This window comes from Moschus berezovskii, chromosome 8, assembly GCF_049115385.1.
Source record: "Moschus berezovskii isolate FMDL1 chromosome 8, NW_MosBer_1.0, whole genome shotgun sequence".
In the NCBI taxonomy this organism is placed as follows: Eukaryota; Metazoa; Chordata; class Mammalia; order Artiodactyla; family Moschidae; genus Moschus; species Moschus berezovskii.
In genome coordinates this window covers 100,718,334-100,737,585 of record NC_142467.1, presented here as the reverse complement: position 1 = coordinate 100,737,585, position 19,252 = coordinate 100,718,334, and the positions used below count along the sequence as shown (strand labels likewise).

General features: G+C 53.6%; 2 protein-coding genes across 43 annotated transcripts in view; one reads left to right on the top strand and one right to left on the bottom strand.

The window, feature by feature from the left end:
• IER2 (immediate early response 2) overlaps positions 1 to 11,089 on the bottom strand; it is a 37,336-nt gene extending 26,247 nt beyond the window's left edge. For 17 of the 41 annotated variants that reach the window (XM_088839059.1, XM_088839058.1, XM_088839063.1 and 14 more), the window contains exons 1-2: positions 9,015 to 11,089; positions 6,769 to 7,807 (exon numbers count right to left, since the gene is read on the bottom strand). In XM_088839059.1, the coding sequence (XP_088695185.1) occupies positions 10,262 to 10,933 (672 nt within the window). In that variant the 5' untranslated portion in view covers positions 10,934 to 11,089 and the 3' untranslated portion in view covers positions 6,769 to 7,807; positions 9,015 to 10,261. Of the gene's footprint in view, positions 1 to 406; positions 5,491 to 6,768; positions 7,808 to 9,014 lie in introns of those variants that run through there. The other 24 variants (XM_088839071.1, XM_088839070.1, XM_088839061.1 and 21 more) reach the window with 9 other exon arrangements.
• A 2,767-nt stretch (positions 11,090 to 13,856) lies between these two features.
• STX10 (syntaxin 10) lies at positions 13,857 to 17,264 on the top strand. Of its 2 annotated transcripts, XM_055431066.2 has the most exons (8): positions 13,857 to 13,955; positions 14,205 to 14,374; positions 14,541 to 14,635; positions 14,708 to 14,770; positions 16,318 to 16,425; positions 16,520 to 16,626; positions 16,724 to 16,818; positions 16,891 to 17,264. In XM_055431066.2, the coding sequence occupies exons 1-8, from the start codon at positions 13,921 to 13,923 to the stop codon at positions 16,965 to 16,967; spliced, it is 750 nt and encodes a 249-aa protein (XP_055287041.2). In that variant the 5' UTR covers positions 13,857 to 13,920; the 3' UTR covers positions 16,968 to 17,264. The 2 variants fall into 2 exon arrangements, with proteins under 2 accessions (XP_055287041.2, XP_088695179.1); XM_088839053.1 differs by having other exon boundaries at positions 16,520 to 16,622; positions 16,724 to 17,264.
• Positions 17,265 to 19,252: the final 1,988 nt, after the last annotated feature.

The window sequence follows — 19,252 nt, the reverse complement described above, 5'->3', positions numbered from 1 at the left end:
GTATTGGGCCTGGACATGCAAGCCGACGGCCTAAGTCCCTAGGCTGAACTCTCCTGAACACCAATTTGGGGACACCTTAAGTTCCCCCAACACAGGTGGTCAGACCACCCCTCTAGGCTGAACCTCAAAGCAAACAGATATGAAATGACCTAGTGAGAGTAACCCCGGACACGGATGGGGAAGACCTGGACCACCCTGAACACAGGTGTGTGGATCTGAACTCCACTAGACATTACTGGTTGGGGGGGGAGTGTCCTGGCCTCCCCTGGACACCGGTGTGGGGGTCTGGGCTCCTCTAGGCAAACATGGCAGGGGGAGGTTTCAGTAGCCCCCACGCCAAGGGCGGGTAGCTTGAGCCTCAAACTCTGGCAATCCCCATCCCCCTTCAGCTTTCGGTGCCATTTACCTGATTTCGAGCCGACCCCCAGCCCCAGGAGCCCACAGCACGGCCTCCGCCTTCCCGCTCGGCTCCTAAACCCCGCCCCTACATCCGCGGGGCGCTGGGATAAGGGGGTGGCTAAGCGCCGACAACGTGGGCAGAATCCGGGAGGGACAAGCTCCAGGGAGGGGCGGAGCCGCCCGAGTCACCGACACCGACCCGGGGAGTTCTAGGAAGTAGCTCTGTGCAGCGCGGAGGGGCGGGGCCCAGAGAGAAATGGATAGCGGCTTAATTTGCATGTCCCGCCCATGCGTGTGACCGACACCTGGATAACCCCGCCCTCTGCCTTGGCTGAACCACTCACCCCGAGGGCCCCGCCTAGGACTCAAAGTTCCAAGTGTAGATCAAGCGCCCGCCCCGAGCCGCTGGCAATCTGGTCAAGGTCTGCGTCTTAACCGCCTGGGGCGGCTGGACCTCGCCCGTGCTCCTGGAACCGGCTAAACCGGTCTGGGAGCCGCTTCTGGGCTAGTCTTGACCTGTGGACAGGCCCTTTCCCAGCTCAGCGTAGTCCAGAGCTGGGGCATGTTCCTTGGGTCCCACACAGTGGAGGAAGTAGGGGTGGGCGGGGGTGATAGCGAATCTCTAAATGGAGGGAGGGGCACCACTAGAGCTATCCCCTACTTGCTCTCCCACAGGGCAACCCTCTCTGGACGTCAGTTTCCCAACGTGTGAAAAGTGGGCACTAAAAGGACCTGCCTTAAAGCAAAGTAGCAAATACATCACTTTCACAAAAACCACTTAGTAAGCGCCTACTGGGTTCATCTCTGCCCTCGTAGAGACCGCAAGCTAGCAGAGGAGACAAAACCAAAAGCAAATGTAACATGGCAACTGTGATAAAGACTACGACCACCATCACCAATACTACTGCAAAGTAGCTCGTGATCAGAATGGAAATTAACATAGGGGTCTTAGACCAAAATGGAGGGCAGAAGGGAAAATTCGGTGATGATTTGCCCTTGGGCTAAAATATGTTAACTCGGTGAACAGGGAGGAGAAGCTGGCCTGGTGGCTTAGTGGGTAAAGAATCTGCCTGCAATGCAGGAGACTGCCTGCAATACAGGAGACCTGGGTTGGATCGCTGGGTGGGGAAGTTCCCCTGGAGAAGGAAATGGCAAGCCACTCCAGTATTGCCTGGAGAATCCCATGGACAGAAGAGCCTGGCGGGCGGGCTACAGTCCACAGGGTTGCAAAGAGTCAGACACAACTGAGTGACTAAACCACCATAGGGAACAGAAAAGAATCTTAGGAGATAACAACATATACAAAGGTCCTGTGGCTGGGAAGACTGTGGAAACACAAGACACAAAAAGTAGGTCAGTGTAGTCAGAGAATGACGCAAGGTTAGCCAGGGACGGGCAGAAATCGAGCAGCATCTTTCAGTCAAAATCAGAAGTTTTGTGCTTCTTCAAGAAGCAGTATTTTCCTAATTCTGGGACGGGGGCAAAGTGATTCAATGTTATTTAAATAACCTAAGGAATCCCTTTTCATCACTTGATGAAAGTTAAAGAGGATAGTGAAAAAGTTGGCTTAAAGCTCAACATTCAGAAAACTAAGATCATGGCATCTGGTCCCATCACTTCATGGGAAATAGATGGGGAAACAGTGGAAACAGTGTCAGACTTTATTTTTGGCGGGGTTTCCAAAATCACTGCAGATGCTGATTGCAGCCATGAAATTAAAAGACACATACTCCTTGGAAGGAAAGTTATGACCAACCTAGATAGCATATTAAAAACCAGAGACATTACTTTGCCAACAAAGGTCTGTCTAGTCAAGGCTATGGCTTTTCCAGTGGTCATGTATGGATGTGAGATTTGGACTGTGAAGAAGGCTGAGCACTGAAGAATTGATGCTTTTGAACTGTGGTGTTGGAGAAGACTCTTTAGCGTCCCTTGGACTGCAAGGAGATCCAACCAGTCCATTCTAAAGGAGATCGGTCCTGGGTGTTCATTGGACGGACTGATGCTAAAGCTGAAACTCCAATACTTTGGCCACCTCATGCAAAGAGTTGACTCGTTGGAAAAGACCCTGATGCTGGGAGGGATTGGGGGCAGGAGGAGAGGGGGACAAGGATAAGATGGCTGGATGGCATGACCGACTCAATGGATATGAGTTTGGATAAACTCTTGGGAGTTGGTGATGGACAGGGAGGCCTGGTGTGCTGCGATTCTTGGGGTCGCAAAGAGTCAGACATGGCTGAGTGACTGAACTGAACTGAAGGAATCCCTCAGAGTCTCTCCCTTTTCAGCTAGTCTAAGGACCTGCATGCATGCTCAGTTGTGTCAGACTCTTTTCAACCCCATGGACTGTATGTAGCCCGTGAGGCTCTTCTGTCCATGGAATTTTCCAAGCAAGAATACTGAAGTGGGTTGCCATTTCCTTCTCCTTCCTGATCCAGAGACCGAACATCACATCTCTTACACCTCCTGCATTGACAGGCGGATTCTTACCACGGTGCCACCTGCCAAGCAGTAGTCTAAGGATAGTCTTCATTTGGCAACAATGTCTTTAACCTTCTTAATCTTCCTTTGTAACAAAGAAGCTGTCTGGAATCTCACACTAGCTACTGTTTCAGCAGGGTCTTGTGATATTGTTTCATTTTCATTGTAACTTTTTAAACTGTTACCTTCCCCACATCATGTTGTTTAGTCGTTTCAATTACAAATTGGCACTTGCCATGGGTGCTTGCCATCTACCTCTACAAGGATTAAATTGTGTACTGCTGCAGCTGCTGACCTCCAACACCCCCTGAAGGAGTTCAGGGTGGAGAGCAGAAATGAGGCATTCTGTGCTGGGGGTTGTGGTGGGGGCTGGCAGGACAGGTCTTCAGACAGTTAGATATTCTCAGGAGTTGATTTTCTAAGCCTAACTCTTGAATCTCCTCCTATCGAGAAAAGCACTAAAATGCTTCTTGGTGATGCCTAGTGGAAGCTTCAGAAGACCAGGAAAAATCTTCTAGAAAAGATTGTTTGCTTGATTGCATCTACTCCCCCTTTACCAAGATCACATCCATACTGTCCTTTTCCCCTACATCTTTGGAACTGTTTCTCAGAGCTACCTGAGATGCTGTCTCTTGGGCTGCAGTTCTCAATTTGCCCCAAATAAAACCTAACTTGAAACTCTCATGTTTTGCTTTTTTTTTTTTTAAGACTCGTGTTGGACTCTAGTGAGTGATTAACAAGTGAGTTAAAAGTTAGAAAAATACATGTTACTTAAAAAACAATACATTTGTTAAGCAGATGTGACAAAAATCCTGACCCTGAAATTTGGGAAATTCAATTACAAGGGCCATGGGAAGCCAATGAGTAATGGGATAATATGTATTAAGCCCTTAGCACCCCAGACAACCATGTTCACTCATTCAGGCCTGGGCTAGGCATTTGTGGAAGTGACATTTGAATGGGGGCATGGAAGTTAAACCTAACATAAACATGAGGAGATAAGCAGTGCTCTAAGGAAGGCTGAGCAGGATGCAGGGGCAGAGTTGCACAGTGGGATGCTATTGTTATTTTGGATCAAGTAGCCAAAGAAGTCTTCCCCAAGAAACCTACAGAAAGTGAGAATGGACTTGTGCATATCTGGGAGAAAAGCATTGCAGGCATAAGGAACAGCAAGTGCAAAGGCCCTGGGGCTGGAATACACCTGTCCTGTTCTCCAAGCAGAAAGGATGTCAGTGCACTTGAAGCAGAGGAAAGCTGGGGGAGTCATATGATCCAGTTTGCATTTTATAAGATCAGTGCAGCTGCTGCATAAAATAGATTGTGGGGGTCAAGGGCAGGGTGGAAGCTACTGCCCTATCCCAAATGAGAGGTTGGATCCCAGCTCAAGCAGAGTGGGAGCCATGAGGTTGGGGAAAAGCTTGGAGTGGGATGGGAAGTCTAGTTGACAGCACCTCAGGGAAGGAGAAAAAGGAAGTCAAGAAAGATTCCTCCTCATTTGAACTGCTGGCAGTAAGCAGCAAGAATCCTCTTTAGTTCCTGCTAGGTTTGGAATACCTTAGACCCCCAAAGGGAGACAGAGAGAGAGGGTTTGGCCAGACAAGTCTGGAGGCTGGGGGCGGGGGGAGTCCAGGATGGAGAGTGCCATTTGGGATTCAGTATAGAGGTTGGCTTCCCTGGTGGCTCAGATGGTAAACAATGTAGGAGACCCAGGTTCAATCCCTAGGCGGGTCAGGAAAATCCCCTGGAGAAGGGAATGGTAACTCACTCCAGTATTCTTGCCTGGAGAATTCCCTGGACAGAGGAGCCTGGTGGGCTACAGTCCATGGGATTGCAGAGTCAAACACGACTGAGCGACTAACACATACATATGCACGCGCACACACACACACACACACACACACAGAGTTAGCAGTTAGGGCCTGAAGACTGAATGAGCCTGAAGCTTCCCTGGTGGTTCAATGACTAAGAGTCCAGCTTCCAGTGAAAGGGGCCAGGGTTCCGGCCAGGTCGGGGAACTAGATCCCACATGCCACAACTGAAAGATCCCTCATGCCACAACTGAAAGGTCCCGCATGCCACAATTAAGACCCAGCACAACCAAATGAATAAATATTTTTTAACAGGAAAAAAGACTGAAGGAGCCTACCTAAGGTTGACTATAAATAGCAACCAGAACAGGGCCTGAGGCGGGAACTGTTGGTGAGGTGGGAAGTAAACCAGGAGTGTGAGTGTGGGGGTTGGGAGGAAGAAAGAATTAACCCTGTCATACCATTAGGGTTAGAACAAACTCCGGAGCTGGGAGGAGAGCCCTTATTCACATTGGCAGAGGAAGCCATTCCTCCAGATCCCGTACATCATACTTGTGTTGCTGCTGCTGCTGCGTCACTTCAGTCGTGTCCGACTCTGTGTGACCCCATAGACGGAAGCCCACCAGGCTCCCCCGTCCCTGGGATTCTCCAGGCAAGAACACTGGAGTGGGTTGCCATTTCCTTCTCCAATGTGTGAAAGTGAAAGTGAAGTCGCTCAGTCGTGTCCGACCCTTAGCGACCCCACGGACTGCAGCCTACCAGGCTCCTCCATCCATGGGATTTTCTAGGCAATAGTACTGGAGTGGCTTGCCATTGCCTTCTCTGCTGCACGTGCTTTTAATTTTTTTTTTAAAACAAACTTTTATTGAAGCATAGTTGATTTACCATGTTATGTGAGTTCAGGTGTACAGCAAAATAATGCAGATATACAGATAAATACTATTTTTCAGATTCTTTTCCATTATAGGTTATTACAGATATTGAATATAGTTTCCTGTGCTATACGGTAGGTCCTTTTTGTTTCTCTATTTTATATACAGTAGTATCTGCCATATGTGCTTTTATTTATTTTTTAAATTTACTTTATGGATTTATTTGGCTGTTTCAGGTCTTAGCTGTGGCATGCCCGATCCTCATTGCTTCATGCGTGATTTTTCATTGTGGCACATGAACTCTCTAGTTGTGGCTTTCTGGTTTAGTTGCTCTGTGGCATATGGGATCTTAGTTCCCCAACAAGGGATGGAGCCCATGTCCCCTGCATTGCAAGGCAGATTCTTAACCACTGAACAACCAAGGCAGTCCTTGTATGTGTTTTTATTTTCTAATTTTATTTATTTATGTCTGTGATGGGTCTTCATTGTGGAACGCAGGCTTCTGTCTAGTTGAAGAGCGCAAGCTCAATTGGTCTGAGGCATGTGGGATCTTAGTTCTCCAGCCAGCAATTGAACCCATGTCCCCTGCATTGGAGGACAGACTCTCAACCACGGGACCACCAGGAAAGTCCCCTTACATGTGCTTTGAAATGAACTGTTGCCATTCCAGCCTCTAACAATAATAAAGTACTAACAATAAATAATAATTATTATTATTATTAGCCTCTAACAATAATAAATCATAAAGTGGCATAGCTTCCATGCCAGGCATTTAAAAAAATGGTTTATCAATTCTATTTTTGTATAAAACGCATGGGAGAAACCTATTCAATCAACACAACTGTTGCCACACGAAAAGGTACTTTTATCAAACTTCGAGTCTAAGAACGTACAAATGTTTCTTTTACCATGTCTACAATAATTGTCTATGGTTTTCCATTTAGCTATTTTAAAAATTCCACATAACCCCATTATTTCTTCTGTCCCGTTACAGTACAATGACAGGGAGGAAGAAGGTTGGTTAAGACAACTCTCTAAGCAGTTTTCTGCTGTCCCTTCTTTCCAATCAGAGACTTGCGGATGTGAGGGATCACTTCACCCCCAGCTATGGTAGCTTTGATAAGAGAATCCAAGTCTTCATCACCACGGATTGCAAGCTGCAAGTGGCGTGGAGTGATCGCTTAACTTGAGACCCTTGGGTGCATTACCTGCCAGCTCCAGCACCTCAGCGGTGAGGTGCTCCAGAATCGCGGCACTATACACTGCAGCAGTGGCACCGACCCTTCCATGGCTCGCGGTACGAGTCTTCAAATGTCATGGATGTGGCCCACAGGAAACTGTAGCCCAGCTCTCTGTGAGCAAGACACTGACTTGCATGCCAGGCACTTTACTAAGCACTTTATGTGTATTATCTCACTTAACTGTCACAATAAATCCAAGTGATAGGACTATCATTGTCCATAATTTACAGTCAGGGAACCTGAGGCCCAGAGAGATGAAGTGACTTGCCCAAAGCTGCACAGCAAGTACAACTGGTCATCTGGCCCTGGAATCAGTCCTCATCCTGCAACTTCCACACCTGGACTCTGTCACTCAGCAGGTTGGTTCTGAGTTATGTCCACCCCACCCCCGACTCCCCAGGAGATCTCGCAGGCTGAGGCCTGTCATCCTTTAGGGAGGGAGTGGTGGACAGTCCACATTCTGCCAGACCAGCCCAGTTGGATGGGCAGGATGGGCATGTAGGTTGTTTTTTCAATTTGTGCCCACTTTGGACAACACTGTAGTGAACACTCTTCTGGAGACTCTTCCTGCAAGTCTGAGGTTCCCTGGGGTATCCACTGGTCATGAGATCGGTGATACTTTTAGTTTTCACAGCTGTGGTCCAGATCGCTGCCCAGAGGGTTTGGCCCAATAACCCAAGGCCATGTAATGGCGTAGACACCAAAGTCGATCGTTGTGACAAAATTTTCAACTTTGTCTATTCTTATGGGGCATGAATACACATTCCTTACGGGGAGGCCTGGCCAGCTGCAGTCCTTGGGGTCGCAAGGAATCAGACACTAGGCGACTGAACAACAACAATTCTTATGGTGAAAGGGGGCTTTCCAGGTGGTTCAGGGGTGACAAATCCGCCTGCCAAGCAAGACATAGGTTCCAGCAGATCCCTAGGTGGGGAAGGCCCCTTGGAGGAGGAAATGGCAATCCACTCCAGTGTTCTTGCCTGGGAAATCCCATCGACAGAGGAGCCTGGCGGGTTACAGTCGAAAACACACGACTTACAGACTAAACAACAACAACAACAAATGGGTGAAATGGGGTCTTAGGAAGGGGAACGTATTAAGGGGATGTATGTGTGTAGGGGGGTGTTCGGCCTATCTCCCACGGCATCGTCTCCAGCCCTCAGGCCCCACAACCGGGCGCCGGAAACCCCCAGGCGGCCCGGGCCAGGGCGGGGGTCGGCCTAGCAGCTTCCCGCGGAAGGAAGCGCCAGGCGGTTCCCGCGACAGGATGCGCGGTGATGCCCCCTCCCCAGTCGCCGGGGACTTCCCGGGCCGGGCCAGGGTCGCGAGGGACTTGCTCGAGCCCACGCGGACGCACTGAGCTACCGTCAGTAGTGTGGGGTTCCAGTCCCCCAGCTACATCCCTTTGGGGAGTTGTGGGTCGATCCCCCGAGTGGGCGGCAACTGAAGTCTCACGTTTCCCGCGAGGGAAGGCTGCGGGGGAGGCGAGATTCCCTTGGGGTGCGGGGTGGGAGGTGGGGTTAGGAGGGAGGAGGCTGGGGGACACAGGGAGGGGGGAGTGCGGTGGGTGACAGAGCCTGGAAGGGAGCCAGGGGCGGGCGTTCTGGGGCGGCGCCGCCCCTCCACCGCGCCCTCCTCCTGCTCCGCTCCGGTCTCGGGGTCAGGTCCCCCGGGTCGCGGGAAGCCCGCAGTGGCGGAGCCGGCCGTCTGGAGGCGGGGCGGGAGCTTTCCTGGCGCCTCCCGCCGCCCTCACTCGCCGCACCTGCGGCTCCTTTGTCCTCCCCACAGCCCCCGCCCCCACCCCCACCCCCGGGGGCGACGCCGACTGTCACTCTCCCGAACTGGCGTTGGGAAAATTGTCAGGGGGTGGGGCCAAAGCCAACGAGTGCTCCCGCGGGTATTTCTAAACCCACAGCCTCGAAGGGAAGTGGCTGGGGCCCATTTCGCGTATGAGGAAACTGAGGCTGGAAGCTTAGATCCTTGTCTGAAGCACACAGTTACACTGTCTGAGATTGGAACTGGGCGTAAAGGGCGCTCCAAAGCTCACCTGTCAAGCCCCACCCCAATCCTGGGAACCCTGCCGATTCAGTTAATCAAGTGGGGGGAGGGAAGCTATCTTCCATTCTCCAAAGGAGGCCCGATACCCAAGTCGGCTAGGGGCACTGTACCCAGCAGTATCCCCCCAAACATCTTAACTCGGAAAGCCTTCTCACCCAAAGTTGTAGGAAGGGAGTGTGTGTCCAAGATCCCGCCAAACGTGCAACGTTTAAGAAAAGGTCGGAGTGCCAGGCGCCCAGCACTTAAGTGCTCTGGCAAAGAAACGGGGTCGGCCCCTTCCCGCCCACTCTGCCCACGTGATAGCGGTCAGACCGGTTTCTGGGGCCCCTGCTAGCTGCCGCCAGCTCTTGACCCCTTAACCCTGTCCCTCCCCCACCAGGGAAGAAAACCAGACGGCCTGCACAGACTTTGTATACAATTGGTCTTTATTTTCCTATCTGGCGATTCTAGCAAAAGGCCAGATAGAGGGAGTTACCAGAATTCACCAGTAAAGGCAAAGAGAACCCCAGAACGCCCAGGCGAGAATCTCCTGCCTCCCCCAAACTGGCCCAGTCTAGCCAGCCACTGATCCCAGCTCAGCCCTACAGCGCTCTGAACACCCCTCCCCCCATTTTTGTGATTCAGACCAGGAGCGTCCGGGTTGATCGTTTCTGTGGGTCTGAGGGTCAAGCTTGAGACGGTGAGCAACATCTCCACCTCTATCTAATGCACCAGAGAAAAAATTTTTAAATGAAATTAGATCAGCCCTCTACCTCCGGAGGCGTAGGGGCTTCGGGCAATAACCCGCAGCAAGGGAAGGCGCAGTGACTCAGGCCGCCCTCCTCCTATTCCCTAGGGCGGTCCACACCCCAGGTCCTCCTCCCGGCCCCCACCCACGCAAGGCAGCAGGAAGCTCCCCACGTCTGCCCCATGACGCAACGATGACCGCTTGCACAAGTATGTCACTGGAGGGGGAAGGGGAGTGCCTGGAATTCTCTGAAGTTGGAAACGCAAACACCAAGGACTGAAAAACCTTATTGAAAGGGTAGCATAGCCCCCAGTTAAAAAAATAAAAATCCGACCCTGAGGAGTTTGAAAAACCAAGCCTCCCTTCTCCCAGTTCCAGAAGGAGTCGGTGAGGTTCACCTCCCAGTCCGTTAAAACAGCACCGACGGGAGCAGCAGGTCTGGGGGGAAGGCGCCCGCGCCCCTGGCTCAGGCTCCTCGGCGTCGCCGCTGCACACAGGTAGCGACGGCTCTCCGGGGGCAGAGTCCCTCTCGGGGCCTCTGGGCAGCCCGGGCGACGGCTCCTCTCCACGGCTTCCGCGAGCGCTCCCCCGGGGGTGGGCCTCGCCTCGGGTCTGCGTATTCTGGCCGACGGTTCGGCCCGCGCTCTGGGCTCCGGTGGCGCCGCTCAGGAGCCCTCAGAAGGCCACCACGGCCCGCACCAGCACGTTCAGCATGTTGTCCGCCGGGCGGCAAGCCGGCTTCGCCTCGCACGCCGGGGACGCCGTCGGAGAGCTGGCAGCAGGACTGCAGTTCAGCAGGCCGGAGAAGCGCCTCTGCAGGACGCGCGCCAGGTTGGGGAAGGCGCCCTCCGCTTGCGCCAGAGGGGGCTGCAGGCGATCAAAGACTTCCGAAGAGGCCCCTTCCTCCTCCTCTTCTTCTAAGCGGGCTTTCTTGCTCGGGACCAGAGCGGAGTCCGCACCATCGCTCAGGCTGCTGCTCCGCCGCTTGCGGCTGATTTTGGAGGGGCGCTGGACACAGAGGGGAGGCGTCTCGTCGGCTCTCGGTGCCTCCTGCGTGTCCATGGGTTCCGGAGAGGGCTGCTCACAGTTGCCGGTTGCTGCCTTGGCTGCGGCTTCCGCTTCCCGAGGCGGGTGCAGGCGAGGGTCAGGGGAGCGGACGGGCGGCAAGGGCACCTCGGGTTCCTGGGCTTCCACTTTGGCCGAGAGGTAGAGCTCCCGGGCGCTACGCATGACCAGCGACAGCTGCAGGCTCCGGTGCAGCCGCAGACCACCGCGCTGCATGCGCGAATGGTACATCTTCCACACCGACAGGGTCATGATCCGTTGCGCCTCCTTCTGCACTTCCATAGCTGTTCGACGGCAAGGGCGAGAGCGGCAGGGGCTCACGGCTGGGCACTGCAGGTGGCAGGTGCACTTCGGACAAGGCGCTCGTTGACGCCACTCTCAGCAGGACAAGCCACGCGGAGACACTGCCTGGACGCTCTGCCCCGGCGCCCGCCACCCGGGCCCTTTTGTACCGGGAGTGAAGTCACCGAGACGCCCCGCCCAATCAGAGAGCCGCATCCGGGCTTTCCGCGACGCCTCGGTGAGAGACTCCTTAAAGCAACAGAGTGGAATTTACTGAGAAGAAAAGGGACCCGAATTCCTGTGAGAAGCGTCCCCCAATCCTAGCTGAATTCTCGGGGTGGTCTGCTTTCTCAGGGCCCCTCACTGAACCCGCGCGCAGGCCCGGGGGAGGGGGGCCGTGGGTGGGGCTCAGGGCCCACCCACCGGTTGTGTCTGGAGACCCCAGCGGGTCGTAGGCTGCACGTTTCCCTTCACACCCGAGAAAACTTGGGTTCCAAACGGTAGATCCCCGGTGGAAACTGTGTCTACCATCTACCAGGAGCCTAATTAATGTCTGTGTTTTTTAAAAATCAGTAACGGTGCTAACAGTTATTAAGCACTTGCTAAGTGCCAGGCGCTAAAGGCTTTCCTATCGTAAACATCTCATCCATCTCTCACTTCCACTCCGTGGAGGGTAGTTGTATCTTATTTCTTTAGGCGGGGACACCGAGGAACAGTGACTAGTCCAATATTTGCTAAACGAATACTTGAGCCACTGCGGTGAAAGGGGACCAGTGGAGTCTCCAGCACTCCTGTCTTGCCAGCGTCCGCCCACCCCTTGTTTGGAGGCGGTAAGAAGGCGGGACACACTGGCTGGCTCTAGGGCAAAGTTGCCCACTCCACGGGAGGTGGATGTCTGCAGACACGAGCGCAGCCCAAGCTACTGTCTCTGTGCTCCGCATCGAACATCCTTCTCAGTTTCCCTCGGCAGGAAATCCACCGTGGACGTTCATGCCCTAAGGCGGAGGACCCGGCAGCAACACAGCCCGAGTGAACACGTGGCTGTGGCCCCTCAAAAGAGGCAGCGGAGCTCCGCCTCTGCTCCCGGGGAGGCAGAGTTGGATTAGAACTTGGGAACTGAGCAGCGCAGAGATAGAGCAGATAAGATAGAAAACATCGGCCCCACCTTCTGCTACGCACTAAGATTCCAAGAAATACTATTTCCAATTCCTCAGAAACCGCGAAATTGTTCGAACGGCTCCCTTCATTCGTGGTGTGGGCCCTTTAAGGGCAAGCTCTCCGGCCCCCTCCACACCTGTGCGGGAACCTTCCCGCCATACTATCAGCCATACTTCCACAACTAAATTTGGAAGTAGTGACGTAGGGCAAGCGCGAGCCGCTTCCGGATGCCCTTATAAGGACAAGGGCCGGGATCACTGTAAGTGACCGTAGCCGGCCTCTTCCGGATGAGCGGGGGTGGTGCCTTAGCCTCCCTGCACGCCCCGCCCCGCTCTCTCCCTCTACCGGCAGCTAGAGCTGGCTGGAGCCCCCGCTTTCCGGAATCGCGTCCAGCGGGGTCGGCGGAGAGTAAGAGTAAAGTTTCGCTTCCTTCCCTCCGGAGGCCAGAAAGGTGTGACACCTCTGCGGGAAAGCCCCCTGCCGGCGGGCTCGCATTGAAGCCGTCTCCCAGAGACCTACACAAAGACCTTGCCAACACAAGCAGCTACTCCCTAAGGACCTAAGGGGTCACTACATTCCTGTCCTCGCCACCCCTCCCATGGAAACTCTCCCAGACCGCCTTTCATTTATTTCTGCACCGCCACCAAACACTGATCTTCTGAACCTTTGGAGCATGCTCAGATCCTCCACACCCAACCCCGGCACAGGGAAACTCAGCAAGTATTCTCTCGTCTAGAGGACTTCTCCCCAAACTGTCTCCATTCAGCGATCCTTCTACATATTATGGCAACGTGCTGAGGACGCCCCCATTTCTTGTCCCTACCCTCCACGAAACTTCACAAGGACATCTCCAGCTCAGATGCTCTCTCTGACACACAACAGGGGCAACCCTCCAAGGACTTCTTCAGACGTCCCGCTCCAGAAATCCGGACCCTACACAGGGGACAGCTGCTTCTCTCCTATAATAAACTGATCTTCCCGTCGACTCCATACAGAAGGGCTCTGTCACACAGGTGGCAATCCTATGAGTCCCTCTCCAGACTTTCCCGGTCCCTCCTCACACGCAGAGGACTTCCCTACAGACCATTCTCAGAGCCACCACCACACCCCTCCCGTGGACCCCAAGGGTCGCACCCAGAAAGACCTCACCACCACCACCACCACCACCACCTCTAGGGCCCCTACTCAGGGCCAACCCGCCCCAGGGCGATCTCGAGGCTTCCCTCCTCCGCAGGAAAAAAGAGGAGAGGAAGAGTCTCCCCCAGAACTTCAAACAGAATGCCCGCACTTCACCCTGCCCCCAAACCTGCCACTCCGACCCTGGCCTGGGACCATCTCCCATCTCCTAGGACAGGATCTGGGTGCAGGCTCAAGGAGTCCATAACGATGGCCCACAAATGAATAAGCCCCTTCCCCAGCCATAATCTCTCCTGTTTCGAAGGAGACATTATGTACACTGCTCGGAAGGGAAAACTGAGGTTGCGCAGCAATAATCCGAGGGACTGGGTCTCGAACCGATGGATTCGGAGCTCTTGAGTCGAACCCAGTTAGATAGAACTAGGACACTGCTGGGGACCGGGAGCGAAGGGGAGGTCGGTGCAGACAGGAAACCGTCTCTGCCCACAACCAAGATGACTGAAGAGAGAGCGGAAGTTTCCGCACTTCGGGCGGAGGGCCACTCTTTCTCCCCTGGAGGACCGGCTCTCGATGGTGGCAGGGGTCACGTGACGGGGGCGGGGTGACGGCGCGTCCCGCACGTCTTGGAGGGAATTGGCTTCGGAGGCCGAGAAGGGAGGGGATTCGGCCTCGGGCGGGCGGGGGGGCGTGACATGTCTCTCGAAGATCCTTTTTTTGTAGTCCGAGGGTGAGTGACAGCGATGCGGGAGGACACGGGGTATTGTGTCCCCTTGCCAACCTGTGCCCGCGTGCCAGCCGGGGCATGTCAGGCATTCTGGGCGCCGCCGTCGGGATCGCCCCTTGGCCATGTGGGAGGGGTCCGCAGGGGGATATGAGGGTCTCCTGAGCTCCCAACCTGTTGGGTGCGTAATGGTGGGCGGAAGGACCGCCTGCTCCCCCACCCCGCCAGCCGCGCCCGCTGTGCCCCTGCCCGCAGCGAGGTGCAGAAGGCGGTGAACACGGCCCGCGGGCTGTACCAGCGGTGGTGCGAGCTCCTGCAGGAGAGCGCGGTGGTCGGACGCGAAGAGCTGGACTGGACGACCAACGAGCTGCGGAATGGCCTGCGCAGCGTCGAGTGGGACCTGGAAGACCTGGAGGAAACCATTGATATCCTAGGGGGTGGGGTGGCATGGGAGAGCCCATTGCAGGGGCAGGGGGTGCTGAAAGCCAGAACTTGGGGAGGCTGCACACCTTGGAGGTGTTGAGGAATTTGAGGCGTAGGAGGGCGCACGTTCTCTTGGGCTCTGGCCTTGACTCTTGACTCGCCGCATACGCATAGTGGAAGCCAACCCCGGCAAGTTCAAGCTCCCAGCCGGAGATCTGCAGGAGAGAAAGGTGTTTGTGCAGAGGATGCGGGAAGCAGTGCAGGTGAAGAGAGTTTCCGATGGGGTGAGGAGGGTTAGGGTGTCTTTTACTCTCTGATGCTGTCCTTATCTGTAGGAGATGAAGGACCATATGGTCAACCCGGCAGCCGTAGCCTTCATGGAGAGGAATAACAGGGAGGTAAGGCATTCCAACCCAGTGCCCTCACCCACTGTGTCTCAGTTTGGTCCTCTGAGTGCAAGCCTGGCCCCTCTGTGCATTCGCCTGTCTCCTGGGGACCCGTGCATCTGTCCCTCTGCTTCGGTCCTCATCTTCGTGCACAGTTGTCTCCATGCTGTCTACCTGCCTGCTATTTCTGGATGAGCACAACTGATTTCTCTCTGTGTGTACAATCCCTTCTGCCATCTCCCGTGGGTCTATACAGGTTTTCTGTGTGTGTGGCAGCCTGTCTCCTTTTCTTGCTCTCTGTGTTATTGTTTACAGGATATGTGTTTACCTTTTTTACTTTCTCCTTTTTTGGGACCATGCCCAGCAACATGTGGGATCTTAGTTTGCCCACCCAGGGGTCAAACCTTTGCCCCTGTGGCCCCTGCATTGGGAGCTTGGAGTCTTAACCACTGGACCACCAGGAAAGTCCCTGTGTTGTTTTTTTTTAATCTGTGTAGGCACTTGGCCTCTCTGAACTTGGCCCCTGAATGAGTCCCTGTCGGCCTTGGGTAGATCCACTATTTCCCTTTGGTGGGTGTAGTTGTCCCGTGTGTGTGCCCACTCCTGTCTTTTCTGCCCATTCTCTCTGCTGCCTCTGTGTGTGCCCCTTTTCCCTCTGTGTTGTGTGTTCATTCTTTGCATGTTGTGTAATAGCAGCCTCACTCAATACACCTACATTGGGGTCTGCCTGCAGCAGCTTGAGGTCCTATGGCAGGATCCACATGCCTTCCAGGTGTGCTGTTTTGGGGATTAATGTTCAAATTCTTTGTATTTATTTATTTGGCTGCATCAGGTCTTAGTTCCCCCACTGCATGTAGGATATTTTTTTAATTAATTAATTTTTGACCGTGCTGTGTCTTTGTCACTGCACAGGCTTTTCTTTAGTTGCGGTGACTACTCTCTGGTTGTGATGGGCCCAGCTCTTGAAGGCTTCAGTAGTTGCAACGTGTGGGCTCAGCAGTCGAGGTTCAAGGGCTCTAGAGCACAGGCCCAGCACGTGGGCTACTTGCTCCGTGGCATGTGGGAATCTTCCCAGACCAGGGATTGAACTCATGTCTCCTGCATTAGCAGGCGGATTCCCTACCACTGAGCCATCAAGAAAGCTCTGACATGTGGGATTTTAGTTCTCCAGCCAGGGATTGAACCCATGCCCCCAACACTGGAAGGCAGATTCTTAACCACTGGACCACCAGGGAAGTCCCTTGAGTTCAGATTCTTAAATACCTGTGTTTATAGGTTTATAAGCATGCCAGGATTCGTTTATTAAATCCTTGTTCCATCCTCAGAAAACAGGGTTTATAGCCCTCCCCATTTTACAGATGAGGAAACTGAGGTACAAGGAAGTCAAGTGGTATGGCCTTGGGGTCACCTTGCTAGTAAATGGTGGCCCTGAGGACCCAGGCCATTCTACTCCTGAGACTGCCTTCCTGAGTAGGCACCACCTAGATTTGCCACAAATCTTGTCAGTCTCTGCTGGGAGCAGCTGACCCTCCCTGAGCCTGTCGTCTGTGTCCCTACAGATGCTGACAGGCAAGCCGGCAACCCTGAAGTCCTCCAGCGACTTGCTGGATGCCAGTGTGGTCTCGCCCACCTCTCGCTGCATTGAAGAGCAGCAGGCCACACAGCAGGTGCGTGCAGGTGGCTGGCAGCCCCAGGCTGGAGGAGACTGCGAACAACTCAGGGCTCCCTGCCAGCCTCGGTTCCCACCCCTCCACCCTGCAGCTGATCCTGGACCAGCAGGATCAACAGCTGGAAATGGTGTCTGGGAGCATCTCAGTTCTGAAACACATGTCTGGCCGAGTTGAGGAGGAGCTGGACGAGCAGGGCATGTGAGACTGGGACCCCGGGGGTGGGCCAGGAGCCCATGGCCGTCTGCTCTGATGTGCACGGAGCCTCCAGGGGCTGATGCCTTCCTGGTCTTGGCAGTATGCTGGACGCCTTTGCTCAGGAGATGGACCACACCCAGTCCCGGATGGATGGGGTCCTTAGGAAGATGGCCAAAATATCCCACATGACCAGTGGTGAGTCCCCTGGGGTGGGGGAGTGGGGGGGGTGCACCTCCCCTCTGTGAACTCTGACCCTCTTGCCCCCAGACCGCCGACAGTGGTGTGCCATTGCGGTGCTGCTGGGGGTGCTTATCCTGGTCCTCATCCTCTTCTTCTCTCTCTGATCCCGGCCCTCCCCAGGGGGCAGCCCCTCCAGCTACAGGGAGCTGGTAGGGCCCTGCCCCCTGGGAGGCCGGGGAGGTCATGCGGGGGGAGCAGTCCCAAGGCTCTCATCTAGAGAGGACCCTCAGGGCCCCGGGCTGGAGCCCCTACCACCAGTCTGGTCTTAAGTGCACTTAGGGGGTGGTGGAGCGGGGGACCTCAGACACACCCCTCCCCATCTCTACTCCCCAGAGCCATTGCTTTGCCCCTGTGCCTTCTACATGTGCCAGCTTGGAAATAAAATCCCACCCTTTATTATATATGTTTGTATCATCTGATATGGTGGTCTGAACTGGTGGCTGCCCCTGAAGGGGAGTTCCTGTTCTAAGAACCCTGCTTGCATACCCCTGGGCCAACTATGCATGTGTGCCCATGTGTGTTAGGGATTTCAGCGGTCGACATTCAGTGCAGAAAAGACTGTCTTGGTGTATTTCTCAGATTTCACGATGGATCATTTTATTACCATCAAAAAAATCCAACCTCTGATTTTTCCTTGAGTTTTTGAACTTCAGCCTAAACATCTTTTGCTTGTTCTGTGTCTCCAGTAGGTGAATCCCTTAGCTGGGGAGCTCAGCTGTGACTTCTGAGGGACCTCTCATTACCACGGAGTTCTCTTGTATATCAGGTCACTTCCATCCTTTTGTGATGCAATGTTCTAATAAGGTGTGAGCTGTGCTCAGTTGTGTCTTACTCTTTGAGACCCCATGGACTGTAGCCCTCCAGGCTCCTCTGTCCGTGGGATTTCCCAGGCAAGAATACGGGAGTGAATTGCCATTTCATTCTCCAGGGCATCTTCCCGACCCAGGGGTCAAACCTGTGTCTCCTGCATTGCAGGCAGACTCTTTACTGCTGAGCTACCTCGGAATTTCACTACAAGGGAGCATTTGTAGATTTAAGGACTTTGTTGTAGAGCCTACCTGAGTCGGAAATGACCCCTATAAGCTGGGTAAACTTGTCAGTGAATCTTCACTCACTGTCATAGATGTTTCCATCCTGAGCATTATGTGTTACAAGGCTGTCTGTCATCCCATTCAGCCCCAAAGGCTGATTTGTCAAGAAGAACCAAATATGTACAGATTCCCTTTTTTTTTTTTGGCTGTGCCAAGCAGCTTGCATGATCTTAGGTCCCTGACTAGGGATCGAAGCCAGGCCCCCTCCAGTGGAAGTGCAGTCTTAACCACTGGACCACCAGGGAAACAGGGAAGTCCCCCTCTCTTTAATTTTTATTTTTCTTAATATATGTATTTTATTGAAGTACAGTTGACTTGTTTTTCCTTTTTTATTGTTTTTAATGCAAACTACTGCCACTGATGTTATGGTTCAGGTTGTCTCGATCCATTCTATCCATCTTCAGTCTTCCTGGGCTTGAAAGCTGTGCTTCTGGGGGTCTGACACCACCTTGCTGGGGTTGCTTACATGTTTAGGCAGGACTTTCTGTTCCTTGAGGTGACTTTGGACCAGTCACCTCAGGATTTTTGTTGGTGACGCTATTGGCTCCCCCAAACCCTGCTTTCTGTTGGCTGAAGCTAGGCTTCAGGACTCCAGAGGGGGCTGGCCTTACTGAAACATGCCCAAGTGACCCTGTGAATTGTCACCCTCAGTGATCTTCCCTATGGAAGTCTGAGGCTCCCTCCAGTCTTCATGGGGTAGTCGGACCTGGACTGGGCAGAGATGAAACCTCTTTATCTACCTCCCCAGTCTTGACTTGATGGACTCTCTTAAGATCAGTGAAGTCCTCCCACACTGCTTGAGACATCCACGGGCCCCTGAGGTATGTTTTGTCTTTTGTTTCAGTTGATAGAATTTTCTTCTGTTCATATCCTCAGGATATGAAGATTCATATCCTCTTTAAAGCCATCCTGACTTATACACACACATATTTTGCTGCACCATGCAGCATGTGGGATCTTAGTTTCCCTTGATCAGGGATCATCGAACCTATGCCCCTCTGCATTGGGAGCAGTCTTCATTTCTGGACACCAGGGACGTCCCAGTGTTCCTCTGAATGCACCGGTTCAGGATGGGGTGAGGGATGTGGATGCAGGTTCAGGACTTGTGTTTGGGGCTCGGGCTGTCAGATACCACAGGAGGGCAGCAGCTGAGGGTGTCAGTAGTCAATTGATGGAGCTGCTGCCCTTTCAGCTTTGGAGGGGATCCTGGGGGACCCTGAGCAGGATTTAGGGATTACACCTGTGAGGCAACAACCTGGGATAATCTATTGGCTGCCTGAGTGTGAAGCTGTTTCCCC